The 19,869-nt window shown below is 43.6% G+C and overlaps 1 protein-coding gene across 1 annotated transcript; it reads right to left on the reverse strand.

Annotated features, from left to right (window-relative positions):
- Positions 1 to 1,009: 1,009 nt before the first annotated feature.
- LOC132827836 (uncharacterized) lies at positions 1,010 to 13,376 on the reverse strand. Its single transcript, XM_060844583.1, has 4 exons — positions 13,276 to 13,376; positions 5,453 to 5,615; positions 2,932 to 3,099; positions 1,010 to 1,821 (listed from the first exon to the last, which is right to left on the reverse strand). The coding sequence occupies exons 2-4, from the start codon at positions 5,600 to 5,602 to the stop codon at positions 1,087 to 1,089; spliced, it is 1,053 nt and encodes a 350-aa protein (XP_060700566.1). The 5' UTR covers positions 5,603 to 5,615; positions 13,276 to 13,376; the 3' UTR covers positions 1,010 to 1,086.
- Positions 13,377 to 19,869: the final 6,493 nt, after the last annotated feature.

Genomic DNA, 19,869 nt, shown 5'->3' on the forward strand with positions numbered 1-19,869 from the left:
GAACTAGAAATAGTTGTTGTATTAATCTTCCCCAATGTTTCAGCAGTCTCTAAGACAGATGATGAGCTATGTATCATATTTTTTGGCGGATTAACGTGAAAATGATAGCTAGTGTATTTTTGGAAGGTTGACTAGCAATCTATAACAGTAATATTGTAAAAGAATGTTATAACAGTGAATATTTGAAAAGTAAGCCAAATCTAAATTAAGCTATAGTTTGAAAACTTAACCAATGCAGTTTTTTTCTCCATTTAAACTTGTGTTTACCCAGTTTTTTTGCTTTGCATTGTTCTCAGTAAAGGAGTATAGCTCTAATTCTACGAGGAAGGTGGTTTCAGTGTATATTTGTCTCAGATTCAGTGGGACATCATATATGTTTTATTGCTATGCTGTTGTTAAGCATGTGTTAAGTAATCAGAATGAGGCATGGAATTCTAGAAGTAAGTGCAAGTATCATTGGCAGATCAATATAAAATATTCTAAATGGGAGTATACCATTCCCCCATTATTTGCCAAAGTTCAGGATATGAGTAAAGTTGAAGACCAGCATGTTATAATATCATGCAAATGGTGGAAAGAAGTTATATTGGCCATTCAGTATTCCTATCTGCATTAGTGGGATATTTGAGTTAGAAATGACCAGTTTCTGTGCTACACTAAACTGTACAACAGTCGATTGAATTACAGAAGTTAGACTATTTGAAAATAGTGACATGATTAACTTTCAAATTTTTGCAGAAGTTCCACAGTTCCAGTTTAGTGATGACCCATCACCATCGTGGCTTGGAGAAAATCAGATGTTTTTAACCTTTAGAAGAGCAAATACTGTGTTTGATGTACTGCATGGTGATAACCTTCCAGATAAACAATTAACAGAGGAAATGCAAATTTGAATGCTGATAATATGTACCCTAGAATTTCTGTCCATTGAATTGAAGTAATTGTATAAAGCCATAGTAATACTCCAGAGCTGCATACAAGCAGTATACTTATTAGTAGGTTGATCAGGAACATGACATACTGTGCATTCTAATGTGCTTTCAATTTAGGAATCTTTTCAGGTAGATCTCTTTATAATTGATTATCTTAAAATGGAACTACACCCCTGATTCTAAACTTTAACAGTTGGAGGTTTTGTTGAAGTCGTCTATTTTTTGTATTTATTAATTCATCACGTCCAATTTGAAAGTGGTCACGATGCAGCTTTGTGACAATTTGCTCATGAGAACTCAGAAGCTGGCTGAGTGATTCACACTCTGCACAGTTTCCATGTTCCCAAAAAGCCGGTTCACGATGAGATGGATAAAACTGAATGTTTGGGAACATTTTAAAGCATCTTCCACAAGGTGCTCTAGGAACTAAGGATCCAACTTGCTCGGCAATTTTAAGAAACCTGGGCACTGGGTAATCCCTGAAACTAGCCAGAAGACTTTCAACACGTTGTTTTGCCTGAGTGCTTTGTCCATGGGTGTATATGTTAAATGCCATCGAGCGGACATGAGGAGGAAATGTAAAGGCATTTTGTTCGTAGTGATTTGCAACACATACTGCCCAGCTAATGTCACGGTGCCATGTATAGCAGCACAATATATCGATCATTATTTTTTTCTGTCTAGCTCCTCTATATGACACTGAAGCACCAAAGTAATTGTGTGTTCTACTTCTCATATGCTCATCATAAAAATAGCACAAGTTAATAACTGTTGATACAAAAATATTCCGGCATAGTTTGTTATCATTAGGAACTTCCATATCATTTATCGTCAACAACAGACATGGCAAAACATTATCTTCATGTCTTGTTCCGACAATCTCAACAATCTGTAAAACAAATGTGTACAATACAAAAAAAAAGAAATAACTTAACAACTTACATTTCTTTAACTCCTTTACACTTGAAGCATTTGACAAATTAGTTTTCACATTCATTTGTAGCTAAACAGACAATTAGGGGAGATCATTACCACAGAGCAAAATCCCACAAAGCCAGGTTTACTAGAAAATAGGGTGAGTGGAAGGTTGATCACTCACAAGTAGTAAGAGAGAGTCAGGGATTGAGATAAACTTTTAGGGCAACCATCATGAACAGATCTAATTCAGGTTTGACTACAGCAGATTGGTGATGTGACTGAGGATTCTCCACCTGGAGGGGCAGGATGTAATTACAATATTTAAATGCAATTGTCAAATCATGGCAACCACTTAAATTTAGCAGCATCGGACAAGTTTCCCAGGGCTCAGGAAACCTGTGAGTTAATGTAGGAATCAGCAAATTCAGTGTTTCTCCATCAATGGTGTGAGGACCAGAAAGAGCAGGAATGTGTCCCTTTAACTTACCAAGCACGTGTTCTGCTATTCTTCAGATCCCATTGGGAATAGTCTACCTTACCTACATTCTTTCCTTCAGTTATAATTATAAATTCCCTCTCAATCTTACCACCACCCTACCCCAGCAATCTCTACATTCCTGCTCCCATTTTAAAAATCCCTTCTCTCAATGCTCCAGGTCATTCCACAAGTGGTCCTTCAATGACAAATGTAGCATATTATGAACAACTATCCTACAATGTAAAGCTACTAGGCAGAGGTTTAGCTCAGTTGGCTGAATATTTGGTCTGTAAACAGTGTGATGCTAATAGCATGAGTTCAGTTCCTCTCACCAGCTGAGGTCATCATGAACAACTCTCCTTCTCAACCTCTTCCTTCACCTGAGGTATAGTGGCCCTCTTTATTCAACAACACTCCCCACGGCCCTATCATTAACTGTATAAGTCCTTCCCTGATTTGCCCGACCAAAACACAACACACCGCATTTATCAAAATTAATCTCCATCTGCCATTTCTCAGCCCATTGGCCCAGCTGATCAAGGTTCCATTGTACTCTGCAACTGTCCACTATCCCACCAATTTTGGTGTCATCTGCAAACTTACCGCATCAAGTAGCACTGTGAAAGGGGGACGTTTTGGAATGTGGGTGCGGCACATCTCAAAGACATCTGAATACATTTCAGATAATTGATGGTTATTTTCCTGCAGTATTTCTTCTGGATCAACCTTAGGATGATTAATCTGGCCATAAAATAATATTATGTGCAATATCTGTGAAATAAAAAACAAACATTTCAAAAGTAACTTTTTTGTCACAAACAAACAGAATCTCACAATTGTTACATACAGAAGGAGGTGATTCTTCCCATCATGTCTGTGCTGGCTCTCCAAGTGACCATCATGAATTAAAGCCATTCCCCTGCTTTCTCCCCTTAATTCTGTTCATTGGCCAGATTTTATAATGGCCAGATAGTCATTTCTACAACATAGATTAGAGCTACTCATCAGGTTGAAAAGTTGAACCATTTCTATATTAATACCAGGAGGATGAGAAATGGCAGCAGAGGGTGGCACGGTGGCACAGTGGTTAGCACTGCTGCCTCACAGCGCCAGAGACCCAGGTTCAATTCCCACCTCGGGCAACTGTATGGAGTTTGCACATTCTCCCCATGTCTGCGTGGGTTTTCTCCGGGTGCTCTGGTTTCCTCCCACAGTCCGAATATGTGCAGGTTAGGTGAATTGGCCATGCTAAATTGCCCATAGTGTTAGGTGAAAGGGGAATGGGTGTGGGTGCGTTGCTCTTCGGAGGGTCGCTGTGGACTTGTTGGGCCGAAGGGCCTGTTTCCACACTGTAAGTAATCTAATCTAATCTAAAAAAAATACAAGTTCATGCAAACAGAAGCATTTGTACTGAAGAAAAATGCAATAAGCATGAAATAATGGGGCCCTGGTTTAACCAGTATATCTCTAGCTAGATTAAGATACTATGGAAACTTCCTGCAGGCTAAACAGGCCTAGCAAACAGATGGAGCAATTTTAAAATGATTGAAGGAAGATATTGCTTTTATAGAGATATATATTCCGCCAGCAGTTCAGGAGGTGCAGATGCACAACATCATACAACAGTTCCTTCTGCATGTGGGGCAGTGTTTCACATCAATGCATCAGTCTCAAGCTCTGCAGCCCTGGTATTTCCAGTCAAGAATGATGTTGAAGAATGAATGAATTAACAGGACAGGGCCCTGTAAGCCTGCTCATCCTCCAATGTTCCGAGTTGTCCAAAGCAAAAGAATGGATGAGGCTGAAATCTCTGCAAGTGTCCTCAGCCAAAAGTGATGAATTGATAATCCGATTTCTCTACCCAAGATTCCCACCATCATCAAAATCACTTTCCTGCAATCGGTTCACTCCATGTCATGTGAGTAAGTTGTGGCATTGAAAAGGCAAGGCGGTTCTGAAACATCTTGCCTGTAGCCTTTACCATGCGTGCACAGAGCTTTCCCACCTTAGCTGTTTCATTGTTTATCCCTTTAGTAATATTATAACAACAGATCAGATGTTGTCATTTATCTCATCACTATGGATGGGATTTTGCTGTGCATACATTTGGTTGCCATAATTGTCCATCATATACCCTTCCCCACACTTTGAAAGTACTTTTTCTTTTAAATGCAAAGCCATTTTCTCTTTCCTGGACACTGAATCTAACACAATAATACAGAAGATTGTCTCCTTGTAACCTAGCCTCAAAAATTGGGATCTATCTCACAAGCCAATGAAAGCCTTATCAAGAACCTCACGAAAATCATGAACAGCATAAAGAAAGTTTTCAAAGGTATTATCTGGAAACATCTACTTCTATAAGAACCCAGCTACTGTCCTGCTTAAACTACTGATTTAACTTAATAGCTCTGATCGTACTCTGAGTTTATAATCTTATTAATTCCCTTACCTCTTTAAAATTTCATAGCTCCTAATATGACACAAATACAGACAGAAAAGGAAGATACTCACTGGTGAATCATTTAACCTTGTTTACTTCTTTGATTTTCTCTGGTTACCTCACACTGTGACCCTCTCTCTCTCACTGATGCTTTTATTCATATTGTATACCCACTCCCTCCCATTGGTCCACAGTGACTCTCTCTCCGATGCTCCTTTCATTTCCCATTGTGCTCTCGCCCTTCCCACTGATCTCACAGTGACTCTCTCAATCTCTCCACCACTCCGTTTATTCCCCTTGTTATCTCACCTGTCCTGCTGCTCTGGCAGTGAATGGCCAGTTATAGATCATATAGAATATAAGGAGAAGATGTTGCTGACTGGAGGGTAAAGCAATGTTATCCTTAACTGTCATGGAGCTTGCATTTATAACACATGACAGTTTGTTATATTGGGTGTTTTATGTGGTGTAAAGTTCCATGGAGATCTCTCCTTGTTTATTAGTGCCACAAAGCTGGGTGGATGGTGGCAGTAACTCCAACAATATATCAATTCAAAATTATCATAAATAGTAAATGGCAGTTATCAATTAAACAGTGTGTTTGTAAGAGGGAAAACTGTAACATGTACCATGCACTTTCCACATTTGGTGATTCTTTAATGTATAAATTAAAAAGAATACCTCTTCGAAGTAGGCTTTTGCTCTACGTTTTTCAAGTTTGCGCGTATTTGCAGCATTTGCAAGGATGTCCAGAGCTTTGTGCACAAACTGATTTGCACTCATGATGAAGACTTGGAGCCGCCGAGAATCATTTTCCCAAAATGCCTGCATTCTCCTTCCAGCTCTGGAAATAAGTTAAAGTGGTAATTTAACAAGTAAAAAATAAATATACCTAATTTGTAGCAATTTATTGGTTATATTTTCTGTCCTTTCTCTTGCTGCTCTACATTCAGCATTAGTTTACAAACGATGGGATAATACATTCAACCACTGCAATATTGTCACAAACTGGTTACACCTAATCTATCTGCTCTGCCATTCTGTTAAGTAACCTTCCCAGAATTCCCTCCACTCTATGTCTTTGAGGAATGCAAGTGTGGCCAAGGTCTTTCATCAATTATCATGATTACTGCCCCAAATCTGATCCCTGAAAACACTGTTTCGAGCTGGTCCATGGGCAATGCAGTATTATCCATCAAGTACCCATTGTGGCTGTGTTTCTGAATCTCGATAACAGCCTTGTCTCACCCTGATCCTTGAAATGAAACAGGATAGTTTGCTGAAATCTACAGTGATGAATTACAAAAGGGGTTTGTTCTTACCAACTAGTTGTCCACAAGAAAATGCTGCTTTGAATTATCCTGACCAGTTTAGACAGGTAACGTCTCAACGTTGTACAAATAAAGTTAATATTGTTCTCTTAATACCAGCCTACTCCATGGAACGTGTGAAACAAAGAACACGACCAATTCTCCAGATCAGAATGATTCCTAGAAACATATGTGCCACTAAAAACCTTCCATCACAGTTCCCTTAATTTCATTACCAAGGAAGATTTTCATTAATTGGCCCTCAAATGTGGTATCAGGTCCAGCACTTTATCCAGGAATTTACTGTAAATTATAAAGTTGCAATAATGTTTAATATGCAGCATTAGTAAAGGAAAATGGTAATCGACACAATAATAGGGAACTGGGAATCAATGAATGTCCAGACTTGGTGGTCCCCAAAACTTGGTATTGAAGCTCAAAAGAAATTGCAGTATTAGGAAGTATCATTCATTTGAACCTTTTAAAGTTCTCCTGATTTCAGACTTGTTCAACTAACCACAAAATTGCTAATGTTATTCCTTTATGAATAAGTCTTTGAGCGAGAGAATTTGATTGGAAGTTGGGAGACAGAAAGGAGACTCTGTGCTCAGATTGGGAGTAGGGGGGAGGGTTAGGGGGAGCAAGTGGTGTCTCTCAGGAATCCGATCTGATTTTTTCACAATATCCATTGCTGACTTGGATGAAGACATAGAGTTATATGCTATCAAGTTTGGAGGTGGTTCTAAGCTTGGAATGGTGGTTGTAGTACATACGGGAAGCAGAAACTCTCAAGGGAGAGGAAAAGAGTAAGTGAGTGGGTACAAATACAGCAAATGAAATTTAATATGGACAAGTGTGAGAACATTCACAATTGTCCTGAGAAAGATAAATCGAACTTCTCCCCAAACAATGAAAACTGATAATTGCAGAGAAAGATAGAGGTAGAAGTCTAAGGCCCATTTGCCCATCACTCCTGTGCTCCCTGAGCTAATATTGTCTCCAATTGGCAAAGCTTTGATTTAGAAATTCGCATTCATTTGTAATTTTTTTTATAACATGCCTAACTCTCTAACCACCTTCAGTCCTACGAAACTTTATGACCTCTATGCCCCTCTAACTCTGGCACTTTGCCATTCCTGATTTTCATTGCCCACACTCAGTGGATGTGCCTTCACCTGCCCAGCCACAGACTCTGCAGTTAAACATCTCTGTCTTTCTATCTACCTTTACCTTTTTCCTTTCTTCCTTAGTGGTTTCTCTAAATCCACTCTTTTGAACAAGTTTTTGGTTCAAATTTCTCCTTCTATGGTTCAGTGTCAAAATTTGATGATGTGCAAAAAAAGTGTCTTGGGATATTTTATTAAATTTAAGGGACAACGTGAATGCAAGTTGCTGTTATTGTCTAAATATGTGAAATCTAAATGGAAAATACTGGGAATATTAAGCTAGCCAGATGGTACCCGTGGAGAGATAAACAGAGGTACCGTTTCAGAACAAAGATCTCTTTTCAGAAATTCTGAACATTCTGAGCAAGGGGAAAATGTTGGTATTCAAAGGAATAAAAAATGAGGTCTGCAGATGCTGGAGATCACAGCTGCAAATGTGTTGCTGGTCAAAGCACAGCAGGCCAGGCAGCATCTCAGGAATAGAGAATTCGACGTTTCGAGCATAAGCCCTTCATCAGGAATAAGAGAGAGAGAGCCAAGCAGGCGAAGATAAAAGGTAGGGAGGAGGGACTAGGGGGAGGGGCGATGGAGGTGGGATAGGTGGAAGGAGGTCAAGGTGAGGGTGATAGGCCGGAGTGGGGTGGGGGCGGAGAGGTCAGGAAGAGGATTGCAGGTTAGGAGGGCGGTGCTGAGTTGAGGGAACCGACTGAGACAAGGTGGGGGGAGGGGAAATGAGGAAGCTGGAGAAATCTGAATTCATACCTTGTGGTTGGAGGGTTCCCAGGCGGAAGATGAGGCGCTCCTCCTCCAGCCGTCGTGTAGTTGTGTTCTGCCGGTGGAGGAGTCCAAGGACCTGCATGTCCTCGGTGGAGTGGGAGGGAGAGTTAAAGTGTTGAGCCACAGGGTGATTGGGTTGGTTGGTTCGGGCGGCCCGGAGGTGTTCTCTGAAGCGTTCCGCAAGTAAGCGGCCTGTCTCACCAATATAGAGGAGGCCACATCGGGTGCAGCGGATGCAATAGATGATGTGTGTGGAGGTACAGGTGAACTTATGGCGGATATGGAAGGATCCCTTGGGGCCTTGTACCTCCACACACATCATCTATTGCATCCGCCGCACCCGATGTGGCCTCCTCTATATTGGTGAGACAGGCCGCTTACTTGCGGAACGCTTCAGAGAACACCTCCGGGCCGCCCGAACCAACCAACCCAATCACCCCGTGGCTCAACACTTTAACTCTCCCTCCCACTCCACCGAGGACATGCAGGTCCTTGGACTCCTCCACTGGCAGAACACAACTACACGACGGCTGGAGGAGGAGCGCCTCATCTTCCGCCTGGGAACCCTCCAACCACAAGGTATGAATTCAGATTTCTCCAGCTTCCTCATTTCCCCTCCCCCCACCTTGTCTCAGTCGGTTCCCTCAACTCAGCACCGCCCTCCTAACCTGCAATCCTCTTCCTGACCTCTCCGCCCCCACCCCACTCCGGCCTATCACCCTCACCTTGACCTCCTTCCACCTATCCCACCTCCATCGCCCCTCCCCCTAGTCCCTCCTCCCTACCTTTTATCTTCGCCTGCTTGGCTCTCTCTCTCTTATTCCTGATGAAGGGCTTATGCTCGAAACGTCGAATTCTCTATTCCTGAGATGCTGCCTGGCCTGCTGTGCTTTGACCAGCAACACATTTGCAGCGGTATTCAAAGGAACTCTACTATCCCCAATCTCAAATTACAGAAATTTAGCGTGCAGGTGCAACGACCAGTTAGGAAACAAATTCTATGTTAGACTTTTTTGCAGAGAGTTCTGAGGAAAAACAACATGCAGAGCTTGTAAAGGGTCTTAGTGAGACCACACCTGCAGTACTATAGCATCTTTTAATCAGCTTATCCACAGAAGGACCTTACCACCCTCTGCATTTGTCCTCATTTTTCACCAAACAAATGTCTGCACTCAAGAGTCTCCTATTTCCACCAGCTCCTGCAGGATGTCACAGCCAAACACATCTTTCCCTCCCCTTTCATGTCAGCATGACACAGGGACTGGTCCCTCTGTGACACCCTGATCCATCTCACTGCCACTCGCAATACCTCCTCACTCCCCTATGACACTTTTAACTCTTTTTGTCTCGTCCTTCTCCTCACTCTCAGAATTTCCAAACATACCTTCTGGAAACTTATTTTGCTCTCGTGCTCACATTTCTGCCCTCGGCTTGAAAGAGTTTTCCAGCAAACCCACAGAATCTGAAGGAACAACACCTTATTTACCAGGCTTCAGTCTTCAATATTGAGATCAACACCTTCAGAGAATGAACTCTGTCCTGCCCTGGATTACTCACTCAGTGCCTTGTTTGGGACATTTTGCACTGAGCAGAGCTGACCTATTTTCTGATACTGACAGTTACCAGCAGTACTTACTTTTCACCTATATCTCTCTTTTACTACCATTGCAGCCCACTTTGCCTTGTGCTGAGGTCAACCTTGCCATCGATTATATGGGAGCCTCTACCTTCTTCTTCAACACATGGAAAACCTTGATGATCCCAGCTCTCTTCTGTTCTAAAGGGTAGTCACACCAGACCCCCAACATTAACTCTATTTCTCTCTCCAGGCCAGGCCTTCTGAGTTTCTCCACCATTTAGCTGCTGTTAGTTCAGATTCCCATCATCCCCACCATGCTGTTTTTACTGAGAAAGGACACACCAGCGTTCGAGAGAGTACAACGTATTCACAAGATTGGTGTTCAGGATGAAGGATTGTCCTACATGGTGAGATTTGTTTACTAGGCCAATGTTATGTAGAATGTAGAAGTATAATAGGTGTTCTCCTTGAGGTACATAACATTCTTAAAAGAGTTAACTGGGTAGATTGTGCAACAGTGCTCTTTGATTACAGAGTATAGCACTAGGTGGTATGGTAAAATGAATAAAGGATCAACTAGTTAAGATTAGATCAGAAGTATTGTCTTCATTCAGAGGATTATGAATCTTTGAATTTGGAGAGGGATTCCGGATGATCAAATCTTAGATGATGTTCAATAAGGGTTTCCATAGAAATCCTGCAGTGTGGAAACAGGCCTTCAACCCAGCAAGTTCACATTCACCCTTTAAAGAATATCTCACTTAGAACCAATTCCCTACTACTTTACATATGGCCCTGACTAATGCACCTAACCTACAGATCCCTGAATGCTGTGGGCAATTTAGCATGGTCGATTCACCCAACCTGCACATTTTTGGAGAAAACCCACACAGACACGGGGAGAATGTGCAAACTCCACACAGACTAGGCTAGAATCAAACCCGGGTGCCCGGTGTTGTGAGGTAGCAGTGCTAACCACTAAGCCACCATACTGCCCATTTAATGATGAACATGGATATGGAACCAAAGTGAATAAATATTGCTAAGACACAGAGATGCAATATTTTAATTGGAATATGGAACAGGTTTGAGGGACTGAATAGCATCCACCAGTCATACGATGCATTCATTATGTGGAATTATATCACAGAGTTACAATTGTAGCTCTGGATGTGGAAAGGGATTAGAAATTCTTGTAGAGGGAAGCACCAGAGGCAATGTAGACAAGAGATGTGTAGCTGATCCCTGGTGTGAAAAGGCTATTTATCTGGCATCAGCATGAGAAATTTAATAAAATTGACTTGAACTCTCAGTGAAAATTACAGACAGAAATTAATATTCCAGCAATCAGTCAGCTTGGAATAAGTTTAACCTTGCTGGCAGGGAGACAAAAGAATGGGTTCCCTGCACAGAACGGATAGTGTGTCCAGCTGAAAATCAGGTTTCATGCCTGATTATGCAATAATGTCAGCACCTCTCAGAGCACCCAAGTATCAGCTCTTACCCCAATCAGACAGAAGCAGCTTGGACTGAGTTCATGCCTGGGTAGGGAAACTAGATAATTAGGAGACAGTGAGGTCTGCAGATGCTGGCGATCAGAGTTGAGAGTGCATTGCTGGAAAGGCACAGCAGATCAAGCAGCATTTGAGGAGGAGGAAAATCGACATTTTGGCCTGGAGCGCTTCATCAGAAATGTTGTTTTTCCTGCTTCTCGGATGTTGCCTGACTTGCTGTGCTTTTCCAGCAACACACTCTCAAACCAGATAATTAGTTGATGCATGTGAAAATGAGTAAAAAATGAGGTCTGCAGATGCTGGAGATCACAGCTGCAAATGTGTTGCTGGTCAAAGCACAGCAGGAGAGATGCTGCCTAACCTGCTGTGCTTTGACCAGCAACACATTTGCAGCATGTGAAAATGAGAAAAGGTAACTTTTTCTTGACTTCCTTCTTGTTGGAATTGCTTAAAAGTAATTTCTGCTTGGTCAAAGCAGAGTTCTGGTTTTGAAAGGAAAACTCAATTTGATAATAACTGACTAAATTAAAGAAAAATATTCAAAACGATTTTCTCAACTGACCAGAGGAATGAACATTTTCAAGACAATGTTCTGCATGAAATCAAGCAATTATGCTTTATTTCCAATGAATTCAACAACATAGAAAGAATTCAATCTATTCAAAACTATGCAACGTGTATTATTTTGTCAAGCAAGAATGTAAAATTGAAATTTTATTGTTTGCTGCATCAAATTTCACTGATGGCCTTTTTTTTACTTTTGCACAATCATCAGGTGGCACAGTGGCACAGTGGTTAGCACTGCTGCCTCACAGCACCAGGGACCTGGGTTCAATTCCCGCCTCAGGCGACTGACTGTGTGGAGTTTGCACGTTCTCCCAGTGTCTGCGTGGGTTTCCTCCGGGTGCTCCGGTTTCCTCCCACAGTCCAAAGATGTGCGGGTCAGGTGAATTGGCCATGCTAAATTGCCCGTAGTGTTAGTTAAGGGGTATATGTAGGGGTATGGGTGGGTTGTGCTTCGGCGGGTCGGTGTGGACTTGTTGGGCCGAAGGGCCTGTTTCCACACTGTAAGTAATCTAATCATCCTGAGATCATGCCTGGCCCATACAGTATGAGGGTGGAATCCACCAGATACATTGGTTATTAACCATGTCCTAATCCATAACATAGAGGGTCATCTAATAAATGATGTGTAATATCACCATATTCAACAACTCCCTGTCCCACAGATAGCTGGAAAACACAGGCTTTCATCAACCAGTAAAGTAGAAGCAAAACTCAAATATATAACCGTGTCTGTATCTGGGTTAGATCCCTGTCATAACATCAAGCAACATTTCCTGCTAGCAGCGTGAATCCAATAGACTGATACATTAACCTGTCCATTTGAAGATGAGAAAACATCCAATTCTATTCAATGATGAAAACAAACCCAATGCATACTGTGCCCGAGCAGCACAAGAAAAGTACAGGATTCTCACTCCCTCACTCAAATTCCTTTACATTCACAAGCAGTAAAATGCAACACAAAAATATGTTGAAATTTTTCTAACAACGTTTTCCTGCTTGTGCTTACAATTTGTCTTCTTTTTGATGTCACTAAGCTCCTCTCTCTCTTTCTCTCTATGTACGATCAGAGTCTGAACATCCGTCCAGTATTTCAGTGCTGGCCCTGCAGGATTCTATGCGTGAGTCAGGTACCAGAGTGTAGCTATTGTCAGATTGTGCTGAGTGGGGCTGGGGGGCAACGGGGCTGGTCAAACTGGAGGAAGAGAATCCTCACCTGACTCTGTTTCAACGTCACTTACCACCCTAACCGGAGCTGAGGTACTTGGAATGAGTCTGGGTGGAATTATCCAATGCCCAAAAGTGAGAAAATGAAATTTATTGTTGATTTCCTTCAAACTCCAATTGTGTTTATGACTGATCAAAGCAAGATGTTAGAAAACCTAAAAAAAACCTCAGTTTAAAATAACCAGAATTCAGCTATTGAACACTTAAAAGCTTGAATATTTTTCTCTCCTCAGCATTGCAGAACGATTTGACACATTTAACGACGGTACATGCAGATACAAGACAGAAACTTCACAGCAAACAGATAGTAACCAAATGACTGACATTGTACGAGTTTCAGTCAGTTTGGTGATAAAGTTCAGACCTGCCTTCGATGAGGGTTAAGTCGATGGCTTCACTGTCAGACTCTGCAGAAACCTAGCGCCCGTTTGGCTGCAAGGAGTGACTATTTTCCACCTGATCCTGTAAGAGTATCAGCAGAAAGCAGAGTCCTCAGGATCATGCCCCAATATATTGGGTAAGAGGTGGTGCTGAGTTTTGGGGGTGTGAACCAGATTACTATCTGATGTAAAGGCTGATTGTGGACTTCCTCAAAGAGGACTCTGCATCCATCTAAACAAGTCAGGCTGGAACACTGCAAAATATTAGAGGAAGTTAATGGATAACGAAGGGAAGTGCGAACGGGTTTAACAGCCTTAAAAGTAGATAAGTCTGCAGACCTAGTTAATGTGCATGGCAGGGTGATGAAGGAGGCAAAAGATGAGATATCAAAGGCACTGGCCATAATTTTCAAATTCTGTTTATCCACAGATGAGATGGTTGGCATGGTGGCACAGTGGTTAGCACTGTTGCCTCACAGCGCCTGAGACCCGGGTTCAATTCCCGACTCAGGCGACTGACTGTGTGGAGTTTGCACGTTCTCCCCGTGTCTGCATGGGTTTCCTCCGGGTGCTCCGGTTTCCTCCCACAGTCCCAAGGTGTGCGGGTCAGGTGAATTGGCCATGCTAAATTTCCCGTAGTGTTAGGTAAAGGGGTAAATGTAGGGGTATGGGTGGGTTGCGCTTCGGCGGGTCGGTGTGGACTTGTTGGGCCGAAGGGCCTGTTTCCACACTGTAAGTAATCTAATGTCACAGGACAGAAGGACTTTTAATGCTGTCCTACAATTTAATAAAAAAGAATGAAATTTTAGACTCAGAAATTACAGAGCAAACAGTCTAATCCCAGTGGTGAGAAGTTTATTAGAAAGAATGCTGAGGGACAGAGTACATCTGTACTTGGAAAGACTCAAATTAATCAGGGATACTGGGCATGGATTTGTGAAGAGATGGTTGTGTTGAACAAACTTAATCAAATTGTTTGAGAAGGTGACCAGGAGCGCCAATGAGGGCAAAGGATTCAATGGTCTACATGGACTTTCAGAAGGCTTTTCATAAGTTGGTCAAGCATGTAGGAGCCCAAGGGATCTCAAACAAATGACAATGGTGAACCCAAAATAGGCTGAGAGGCAGAAACAGGAGGGTGATTGGAGAGTTTGTGACTGCAAGGCTGTTTTAAGGTGGATTCTGCAGGGCTCAGTGCTGGGGTGCTTGCTGTTTGTGATGTATGTTAATAAGTTGGCCATAAATGCCAGGGGATATGTGCAAGAAGTTTGCAGATAAGAGGCAAATTGGGAGTGCAGTAAATGGTGAAGAGAATACCAGTAAACTACAAGAGGGCATTAACTGCTCTGGCAGGCTGATCTGTGGTAATTGGAATTCAAATCCAGAGAATTGTGAGGGAATGCACTTGGAGAGTGATAGCAGGAGAAGCAACTGCACAATGAATTGATAGCCTTGGAATGAACTGCAGATCAGAGGGACAATGGGGTATATATCCATCATTCCATAATGGTGGCAGGGCAGGTAGGTAAGTGGTTAAGGATGCATAAAGAATCCTTGCATTTGAGAAGAAAGACATAGAAGCAGGGAAGACACACCAGAACTGTATCAAATACTGTTTAGAGCATAACTGGAGTATAACATGCAGTCCCAATCACCACATTACGGGGTAAATAGGATTACACAAGATAGAGTGCAAAGGAAATCTACTGGGATGTTGTCTGAGCTGGAGGGTGGGAGCTATGAGGAAAGTGTGGAGCAACTGGGGTTTTTCCTTGGAGCAGTGAGAGGAGACCTGATGGTGGTGTATAAGATTATGAAGGGTATAGTTAGGGCTGTTGGCGAGGCACATTCTTCAATTGTAGAGGGGCCAATAATCAGGGGCAATGCTTCAAGATAAAAGGTAGAAGACTAGAGAATCATTTTCACCCCTGGATAGAACTGAGAGTCTAAAACCTACTGCCTGAAACGGTAATTGTGTCAGAAGCTCTCGTACGTTTAAGCACACTTCAATATTCACTTGCATTGCCATAGTCTCCAAGACGTTGTGTCAAAAGCTTGAAAATTAGATTACTGTAGCATTAGGTTTAGGGATCGTCTCTGATGTGATGGGGAATACTTTCTTTCTGTGCTGTAAGTGTCTCTAAGCATATATTGAAATTTCAACTGCACTATCCTTCCAGCCCCGCAAGCCAGAAACCCACCCTCACACTGTGGTGCTTAACCATTATCATCAGCATATGGCCTGCAGGAAAGGAAATCTTGTTCTCCACTTCATGACCAGGGACCTGGAAGTGTTGATGGATGGAGTGCTGGAGTTGGTGGGGGTTGGGGTGATTGGGGGCAGTCCTTTCTCAATCCAATCACCACAGGAGACCCATGCCCCCAGACACAGCCAGCCTGAACATACATCAGAGCCCGGGTCAGTGCTGTGTCCTGGGTGAAAGGGGCCCCCAGCAATGTAGAGGGAAGGTCAATAGTCTTCTGTGGTCTGCAAGGGTAAATGCCACCATCTTCTCTCTTACCTCACACCGAGAGAGCCACCACTCACTCTGTTACAGCGCATGCATCTCAGCCCCTTGGGCTAAGGACCTCAACAGGAGGCAGGAACCTGTTAATTCTCTCAAATGTTAAGAGTCATGACAGCTTCCAGGGTATTGCCACAGACCTGCAACACGTGGCCTACTCTCACTTGTAGATTGATGGATTGGAAGCCTTTTCTGTGGACCAAGCCTAATCTAAACACAATCAAACACAATCTAATTATTACTTACTGTTACATTATATCCTTGTTATATTACATATTCCCTAACTCCCTTCAGGTAGTGATACTGGTCACTGCTGGAATTTCCTAGGTCCCTGATATTGACTCCATCTTTACAGGCCAGCTGTGCTCCTGCGAAACACCGGCAGCTCACAGCTTATTATTCAATTCTTGTTGGAAAATGGGACTTCCTGTTTGGTGTTCGGAATCACCTTAGTACTGATGCCATATGATTCTCCCAACTTTCTCTGCATTACATATATTGTTCAATGACTGGACAGGTGAAATTGAAATACAGAACAGGCTTGAAGGACTGAACGCCCCACAGAATTTATATCATGTTTGCGTGATGTGTAAATCCATGACATGGAGTGACAATAGCAGGCTGTGGATTTGGAGAGAGAATAGATGATCATGGTGTGAGAAACACTGGAGGTAATGTAGAGAACAGGCACTGGCTGATCCCAAGCGTGAAAAGACGATTTATGTGGAAACACGATCGGCCGATTTTGTTACAACCAAATTCAGATCTTAGTGAAGAAGACAGTTTGAGTTTAGTACGAGAGCCTTCAGTGAGATTGTAATAAATGTGGCCGAGTGGTGCAGGGAGACTGAGGAGTGGGTTTGATGTCAGACTGTACTGAAGGGAGGGTCTGTCCGGCTGGAGTGAGGGTTTCTCTTGCCTCATGGTGCAATAATGTTAGCAGAACTCAGAGTGTCCCAATATCAACCTCAACCCCAATCAGAGGGAAACAGCCTGTGCTGAGCTTGGGCAGATAAACCAGATGGTTATCATCATAAACAAAAAGAGGAAACAAATTGAGAGCATGATCCAGCGAGAGACAGTAATAGTGAGCGGAATCACATCGGGGTTTGAACAATGTGGGTGATGGCGAGATGTGTGGCACAACTGCTGTGCTCTTCCAGCACCACTAATCCAGAAACAAGGGCACTGAGACCCATCTCAATGTCTGGAGCACCATACACCTTTTATGTTTCTCACCAGGGGGTGGCATGTTTCTCTTGGGTTGCCACTTGGCACTGAATATTTCTTGTCAAATGCCATTGTAAACAGCCCAATGTTCCTCATTAATATTTAGCCTCCCAGCTCACCAACCTCACCCAACAAACTCGACAGCGGGAAAACGTGACAAGGAAACCAGAGCAAGGCCTTGGGCAGACCCAGCTCTCCATTTGTTCCAGCAACCTCCATCTGGGAAACTGGGCACCAACATTTCAGGGCACACTCCTTGGGCAACAGCCACGTAAAACCTTCATCAGTGCTGATTGGCACTTGACATGTGCCAGCCTCTTTGGGCCATCATGGCTGGTCTCAGATTCACTCCAGGCTGTTTCTGTATTCCAAAGCTGCCCTTGAGGCTGCACCAACAATGAACATTGTAATGCTGCGGCAATGACACTGTGCATCCAGGCACCTTCAGCCAGCCTCTGACTGAAACAGGCTGCATCAATGGGCTCACTGCCGTAGCTCACACTGAATCTGCCCTGACCTGGGTGCTCACTGCATTCCTGCTTTGTCTCACTGAGCCCTCTCGCACTTTGTCACCTCAGCATGAGATACCAGGGTCATGTTACTGCTGTCTTGCTGTGCTGTTCAGCAAGACACAAAGGATGGACGCTTTTCCTCGTGATGAGGAGGCCTCGGTCAGGTTAAGGGGGATAGACTTCACTGGGGGAATTGCTAGCACAGTAAGTGAAGGGCAGCCTCTGATACCAGCCCAGGCCCTGATCAGAGTGGGGCAGATTCAAGATCCTCTCCTCACACAGGCATGAGGAGCCAAATGACAGGAAGCCATCCACTCATTCTGCCTCTTTCTGTCAAATTGTGGGTGCTTTCTCTCACACAATGAGGGAGGGATGGGAATTACAGGAGATGAAAGTGGGTGGCACAACTATCAGTATTTGCCATGTGGGAGGTGTCCTCGGTGAGTGAGTAGCAGAACAGAGGACATGCGGGTTAATGGTGTCAGGATTTAGAGTGGTTGAGAGTGAATGGGGAAGATACTGCTGCAGATGGGAGAGTGATAGAGCATGACCCTTGGTGGGAGGTGGATACAATCACAGAGATAGACTGAATGAGAGGCATTGGAGAGAAGATGGGAGATCGTACCCTGGTGGAATAGAGAAAGTCATTGTCCTCCGCCCTACAGTGGCGGGCATTGCACCTGATGAATGACATTGATTTAATGTGCATGGCAACTTCAGCCCAGGCTGGCAGGGCCTGGTGATGTGACCAACACGACTGGTCCCGGGGAGGAGGAAGCCCTGCCTCCTCACCTGCCGATCTGGTAGGGCATCCAGGTGTCTGCCCACAAAGCAGGACACCCGTTGACCCCTTAATGCCACATCCGTGGCAAATGGCAGGAGCTGTGTTGGGCAGCTCCGCACTGACAGTGTTTGTCCAGGTGCAGAAACCACTTCAAACACTGGTGCAGGTACAAGGGATGCCAGCGAATTCTGGAATATCTACTGAGGGGTGAGATGTTGGGGGAAGGGAGTTTGGTAAAGGTGGGGCATAGGATAGACTTGACAAACACCATATGGCAGGATGGGTGATTTATGAGGCGAGTTTGGTCAGATAGAGTGAGAGAACATACTCTGCCTCATTCTGATCAAGTCTTGGAAAAACCTGATAAAATTTAAACTCAGTCAGAAAATTTAATATTCAGCCAAATGTTTCAAACCTTAGTCAAATGGTGTTTTCAACTGGTCACATGAGTATCAATTTCAACTAACTTACAGCTGGATCTCATTTTCAAAGAATCCCTTCAGTCTGGAAGTATGCCATTCAGCCCATCGAATCTACACTCACCTTCCGGAAAGCTACACATCCCATGGCTCATCCACCCAGCGTACCCCTCCCTGGACACTACATGACAATTTAGCATAGCCAAACCACCTAACCTGCACATCTTTGAATTGTGGGAGGAAACTGGAACATCCGGAGGAAACCCACGCACACACGGGGTGAAAATAGAAATGGCACACAGATAATCACTCGGAGATGGAATCGAACCTGGCACTGTGATGCAGCAGTGCCAACCACTGAGCCACAGCTATTTTGTGTGCTGGCCTGACGCCATTAGGAACTGGGTCCAAATTCAGAGAAAGAAGATTTCATGTCCCACTGAAACCCAGTCCCTACAGGTAAAACCGCGGCATCACATTTTAAACTTTACCTCTTCATCATTTAAAACCTTCTAATAACTTTGATATGAATGAACATTTTGCTGGCAATCCAAAAGGTAACTGAGCTTTGATCAGCATGTTTCGATCTGTCTGTAAATAGTGGAGGAAATAATTGTTTAGGCATTGACACAGTGACACTCCTCTCTGGTGCGCTCAATGCTTTCTGTGCTCAGTTTGAGCAGAATGCCCATGGTGCCGTGTCACCTGCCCTGACAGCCTTGTACCCACCTGTGCCCACTGTCTCTGCTGTAGACATCAGATCTGAGAGGCGACCAAAGGAAGTGACAGGCCCGGACGGTTTCTTCGGATGAGCACTCAGATCCTGTGCGGACCAACAGGTGAAGGTATTCACTGACATCTTCAACCTCTGCCTCTTACAACCAAAGTCCCCACTGCTTCAAGAAGACCACCATTGTCGGAGTACCTCAGAAAGCACATGTAATGTACCTTAATGACTACAGACCAGTGGCTCTGACCTCCAGATCCAGGAAGTGCTTTGGGAGGCTGGTCAGAGCCCACATCACTCCAGTCTCCCAGCCTGCCTCAATCCCCCGCAATTTACCTACTGATGTAACAGCTCCACTGCAAACATTATTTCCCTAACTAG

The sequence above is a fragment of the Hemiscyllium ocellatum genome, chromosome 25 (genome assembly GCF_020745735.1).
Source record: "Hemiscyllium ocellatum isolate sHemOce1 chromosome 25, sHemOce1.pat.X.cur, whole genome shotgun sequence".
Taxonomy (NCBI): Eukaryota; Metazoa; Chordata; class Chondrichthyes; order Orectolobiformes; family Hemiscylliidae; genus Hemiscyllium; species Hemiscyllium ocellatum.

Bases quoted from the DNA above. Each gene is read 5' to 3' on its own strand.
- LOC132827836 (XM_060844583.1), bottom strand. From the start codon at position 5,602: ATGCAGGCATTTTGGGAAAATGATTCTCGGCGGCTCCAAGTCTTCATC. The intron at 3,100-5,452 runs GTATTCTTTTTA...TTTATTTCACAG, and splicing joins CAAAAGCCTACTTCGAAGAG to ATATTGCACATAATATTATT. The intron at 1,822-2,931 runs GTAAGTTTGCAG...TTTGTTTTACAG, and splicing joins TCACAGTGCTACTTGATGCG to ATTGTTGAGATTGTCGGAAC.